The sequence below is a fragment of the Sinocyclocheilus rhinocerous genome, unplaced genomic scaffold, assembly GCF_001515625.1.
Source record: "Sinocyclocheilus rhinocerous isolate Xijiao unplaced genomic scaffold, SAMN03320098_v1.1 scaffold45, whole genome shotgun sequence".
NCBI classification, from domain to species: Eukaryota; Metazoa; Chordata; class Actinopteri; order Cypriniformes; family Cyprinidae; genus Sinocyclocheilus; species Sinocyclocheilus rhinocerous.
In genome coordinates this window covers 43,105-49,104 of record NW_015632734.1, presented here as the reverse complement: position 1 = coordinate 49,104, position 6,000 = coordinate 43,105, and the positions used below count along the sequence as shown (strand labels likewise).

The following is a 6,000-nucleotide window of genomic DNA, read 5'->3' as shown; positions in this document are numbered from 1 at the left end:
ACACACGCACACACACACACACACAGACACACACAGACACACGCACACACACACACACACACACACAGACACACGCACACACACACACACACAGACACACACAGACACACGCACACACACACACAGACACACACAGACACACGCACACACACACACACAGACACACACAGACACACGCACACACAGACAGACACACATACAGACAGACAGACAGACAGACACACACACACACACAGACACACACACACACACACACACACACCCTCATCCTCCTACTCACTTTCACAGTGCCTTTGCTGCTGAAAATTTCCTTTGGCTTACGCAGTCCATTCTCAACTTTAATGTCACTTTTGAGGGGCGCACTGTCCTTCTCTGCACGCTTGCGAGCACGAAGCGTGTTCCACGAGAGAGATTTCCTGTTGTGTCAAAACATCAAGTTTCATCACATCAAACCCACATACGCTGGAGGAAATGCAAATCTTAACAGCGAGGAAAAGCAACTTAAAAGTGCTTGAGGGGAAACATTTTCTCAACAGGGAAATAGGAGGGTCCACAAAAAGAAAAAGCAAGACACTCGATACCGATAACCTATTTTTAACATTAGCAAAATGTATGGAGTATCTATCATCCATTTCCAGAGACCTCAGAAAGTACAAATACACATTGTATTTCAGTATCACACAAGCATAACTGATTTTTTGTTTTATCATATTTAGTACTCTAGAATCTATCAGATCTTGCATTATATCTAAAACACTACTGTTCAAAAGTTTGGGGTCAGTAAAACGGATGTTTGTTTGTTTATTTATCTATCTTTTAAAGAAATTAATACTTTTAGCAATGGTGCATTAAATTGATCAGGAATGACGGTAAAGACATTTATAATGTGTGTAATGCTTTATAAAGGGTTATTAAAGAGTATAATGCATTCTAATTATTCATAAAGTGCATTGTAATACTACTTTTATAATGCATTATACAGAAAGGCTTTAAGTAAAGTGTTATCGAATACTGTTATTTTAAACTGTGATAATAATAATAATTTGCAATGATACAGTTTTAATTCTATTTTTGATCAAATAAATGCAGCCTTGATTTGCATAAGCGACTTCTTCCAAAAAATCTTACCGACTCCAAAATTTAGAACAGTAGTCTATGTATATAAATCTAATCTATAAAGCTATATCCTTACACCATGGTGGACACATGGTTTGTGTGAGAACAGCAGTCATTCATATCATTCACAGCTAACACTGTTTCACACACAAACCTTTACTGTCAAGGACCGGAGAGGTTAGTACAAACACAAAATAAGTCTTCTACACACTACATTACAAAATGAAACAAATTAAAGAAATAAATCAAAATAAGGTGCACCACTTTTACACTCTAAACAAAATGGATTTCTTAAAATGTACTATTACCATTTACTTGGAATTATTATACTTTGTGAAATTGTGAAAACAAAAATAAAACTATGTATTTGTGGTGTTAAGTCATGCGCATGTCAAAATTTTATTTTACATATTTAATATAATACATTTAAAATCATTAGTTACACTACAACATTGCAACTGTAGTTCTATTGCACAAACCTGACTTTATTAATAAAGGTTCACTTAAATAGTGCAAAAAGCTCTTTACAGGAATGTGCCACAAACAGTAAACAAACCAACAGTATTTACAGTAAACGGCCAACATGTGATCCTGTAGAAGAAACAAAAGAAAAAAAAATCTATACAAAAATACAATTAAAACAAATACACAACCTATAAAAAAAAATTGCCATAGACAACAGTATATGCTCTCCATCAGAAGAAACAGGCCAAATTCTTCAGAAGGACTTTCTTTCACTTTTTGTTCTCTTTTCACACAAATTATAACAACAACAAAAAAACAAAAACAAAGAAACAACAAAAACAGGGTGTTAGGAACTGAAATAAGTGTCCAGACGTATCCGTTTCCACACTGATGTAAGATTCTTCACAAATCCTCAGTCTACAAAACAACAACACCGTGGCTTCGCTAAAGTCCTTTCAACATTTATCTGTCTTTGTTTTTAACTTTTAGCCAAGAAAAAAAAAAAAAAAGCTCAAGAAGAAAATCAAAACTTCCTGTGCAAAAGGGTCCAAAACATCCGGGTTAGTTCCAACAGAATGGGGTTGGGGGTGTTCAAAAACGGGCGTGCAGTCTTAAACAATCCAATCAGAGCTCCAGTTAGTGTTGATTGACACTTACTTGATGTTTGAGTCTGCAGTAGTGTCTATGAGGGGTTTAGCGAGGGGGCCCAGGATGTGTCCCGGCACCCAGCCCTCCGCGGCCGGCGACTGGCTGTTAGCGGGTCGGTACACCAGGTACATGTTCTGCTGGTTAGTGGCCAGTATCTGCACCGTCTCACCCTGCGTGACGCAGATCTCGTTCTCTTTCAGTGCATTATAGTCCTGAGTCACCATCAGGGAGGACGACGTACCGTTACAGCCCACACCGTCAAACTGCTGTAGGACACACACACACACACACACACACACACACGCATACACGCACACACGCACACACAAATAAAACACTTAATATGCCAACCAAACCTTAAACTTCAGTAGTCAAGAACACATTAGCACCTTTTCAAAGGATATGTTAATATGTCAGTTGCACTTTATTTTACAGAGTGTGCACTTATAGTACATTGCACTTAGCTAAGAAAGGTTAATCCTACATGGATTAAGGTTAGGTGTAGGAGTAGGTTCAGGGTTAGTACCTAGTTATTACCAAGTTATTGTAAGAAGTCGTGGCCTAATGGTTAGAGAGTCGGACTCGTAACCCAAAGGTTGTGGGTTCGAGTCTCGTACCGGCAGGGATTGTAGGTGGGGGGAGTGAATGTACAGCGCTCTCTCCCACCTTCAATACCACGACTGAGGTGCCCTTGAGCAAGGCACCGAACCCCCAACTGCTCCCCGGGCGCCGCAGCATAAATGGCTGCCCACTGCTCCGGGTGTGTGTTCACGGTGTGTGTGTGTTCACGGTGTGTGTGTGCACTTAGGATGGGATAAATGCAGAGCACTAATTCCAAGTACGGGTCACCATACTTGGCCACATTTCACGTCACACTTTAATTACTCTAATAAGTAGGCTACATGCTATATACATGTGGAACAGGACTGTAAAATTAAGGGTATAGCGCTTTATTTTACAGTCCTGTTCCTCATGTACATACTATGTACTTATTATATTAATTACAATAACTAGGTAATAACTAGGTACTAACCCTGAACCTACTTCTAAACCTAACCCTACCCCATGTAGTTACCAGGTATTACCAGAACTTTCTAAGGTAGGTACACTGTAAGTACATGTAAGTACACGTACTGTAAAAAAGTGCAACCAAATTCTCTGTGGGGTGTTTTTCAAGTGTCCAACTCCCTGCTGAGGGGCATAAAATCAAGGATAGAAAAAAGCTGTTCATTTCTAAACAGTGAAGAGTGAATATCTCTGTATTGCAAGTCGTTTTCACAACCTAATTTCATGATTTGAACATTTTCAAGTCTATTTTGGGGTTGTAGGGACATTGGCGAATTCGCTATAAAACAGTGTGGTCACATTTACCGTTGCTCTACAAAATTACATGCAAGGGATTCAGGATAGTCACAGAGATTTTTTTATTAACAGAAAGCTGCTTGGTTTGAAAGTGACTTCTGTGTGAGCACTGCTTCGTGCATCACTACATTATTGACAATAGACATTGGACCTTTTTACGCAAAATTTCGCGAATGTTCGTAATGTTTACTCAAAATGTTCAATTTAACCTTCCAGAGAGATGCAAGACTTCTCCAATCATTTAGTCAGCATAAACCCGCCAATTTGAGCTTGCGTTCATCTGCCTCCATTTTTGAGAGCCACGCCCACATCTCAACATCCAATCAACACCTGATGCATAGAACCAAGCCCCCGTCCTGATTTTTTTTCTTTTTCAATAATCGTATGTGTGCCAACATACAGAAGAAAAGATCTGTCACTACTTCCATTTCATTGCGATTTTAATCTTTTAGACAACACTTGGAAGCAACAGAATCCAGTTAGGTAAGCTGTCAAAATGAGCCGATGGACAGTAACGGTTCCTCAGCATTATTTTGGAATATGGTCATGTGACTAACTACAGGTGGGGCTCTACCCTCTCTTGTGTAGTCTATGGATTAACAGCCATCTGAAAATCATGGATGAGTGACGCAAATATTCTTGCGAAAAACATCATCATTCAAGTGTGGATTTCTATGGAGTCAGCATAAACTCTAGCGTGCAGATGTTTAATGTTAGCAGAGGTGCTGTGTCCTCACCCTGTGGTATCTGTCGTGGCACGGACCACTGCTGGAGGTAGTTAGCTTTATGGGAGTGGAGCTCCGTCCAGACAGAGAGGGTTTCTCTGCCCCGAGAGACACAGTGGAGCTGGGCCTGCTGTTGGCCTGACCCACTCGCCCACCGCTGGAGGAGTTTCGGGTCAGAGACTGAGAGCCGCTGCGCTCCTTCTGATACTCGATGGGAGACTGCAGAGCTGTAGACAGGTGCACCAATGCTTTCAATAGCTCAACAAAAGGAGAGTCTATTTTATTCATATCGATGTGACATCTTACCTGACAAGAAGTTGCTCTGTAAGTCTAGTAGCTCGGTGATATGCTGAACCCAGACCTGTTTAATGTCTGTGTTTGCAGCTTGCAGGGTGAAACGCTCGGCTGAGCCGCGACACGACAGCACAAACTTACAGGGATCGTTTTCAACATGCTCTTCCAGGCCGAGGAAGCTCACCTGCACACACACACACACACACACACACACACACACACACACACAAGTCAGTATCACACCTGGTTTCAACTTTTCTAAATTTCAATGTTTCGTTGCTGTGATCTGTGAACCCATAAACTAGTATCTACATGGTTTTTACCTGATCTCGGATCAGTTTTATACATATGTAGATATTTTTAAAGACACATTTGTAGAGCGTTGTAGTTAATAGTCTCCTATTGGCCTGGATATCCAAGCTCTCAATAAAACAAACAAAAAAACCTTACAATATACTAAAATTAGACGTATGATACAGACACTTCATGTCTAATGGTATAAGATGATTTGTTCATTTCATTTAGTAGATTACACTTTAAATAGAACATTTGCAATGTTTTGTAAAAGGTGTTTTTAGGCATGCTTGGGCTGCGTTTTCATTGCATTTACAGGCATCACCAGCGGGTGGCATTTAGAGTAAAGTGCAATTGAACTTTGCAAATTCAAGTTTCATTTCTGCTATCACTAGGTAGTGTTGCCACCTTGTGGACAAACTAATTAGTGCAAATAAATCTCAAGGCACTGGCACATATGTGTGTGTGGATATGTGGGTAGAAAAATCTGTATGCATAAAAAAATTCAATACACTTTGGGATTAAAACAACAGCGAACATGTTACATGACTAAGAGTGGTGCGGTTACCTTGATGCTCTTTTTAAACTGGTATCCTGGCGTGGACGAGCCTTTGCGTAAGAGCTCGCTGAAGATGATGATCTGTTCAAACAGGAAGACCCTGCGCTCCTTACTGCGGGACAGAACGCCAGAGTCCTGCTCCGTCACAAAGAAAGTCTCCTGCTGCAAGAGCTTTCCCTGACTCGTCAGCTTCCCCTGAAGCACACAAACACATCAGTCTGACAGAGTCTCAAACATTAAATGTTCCAATTGTGGAGAACTCTTGATTCATGTTAAAATGCTAAATTTAAGGATAGGATTAAAGAGAGTTGCCCTAAAATGTCAAATTCTGCCATTGTCACCCTCATGTTGTTCTAAACCCATGTTTGTTTGTTTTTTATGTAACTTGAGAGATTTCTGTCCCTCCATTGAAAGTTCATTCCGCCAAAACTTTCAAGCTTTAAAAAGTTAATAAAGAGATCCATATGAATCAAACAGTTTCATCCAACTCTTCTAAAGGGAAAATATTACTTCATATGATTAACAGATTCAGAAGAG

The 6,000-nt window shown here is 40.1% G+C and overlaps 1 protein-coding gene across 1 annotated transcript in view; it reads right to left on the bottom strand.

The window, feature by feature from the left end:
* LOC107742947 (kalirin-like) overlaps positions 1-6,000 on the bottom strand; it is a 48,689-nt gene that overhangs the window by 12,419 nt on the left and 30,270 nt on the right. The window contains exons 12-16 of the mRNA XM_016556030.1: positions 5,473-5,658; positions 4,623-4,794; positions 4,329-4,543; positions 2,239-2,495; positions 281-416 (exon numbers count right to left, since the gene is read on the bottom strand). Coding sequence (XP_016411516.1) covers positions 281-416; positions 2,239-2,495; positions 4,329-4,543; positions 4,623-4,794; positions 5,473-5,658 — 966 coding nt within the window. The remainder of the gene's footprint in view (positions 1-280; positions 417-2,238; positions 2,496-4,328; positions 4,544-4,622; positions 4,795-5,472; positions 5,659-6,000) is intronic.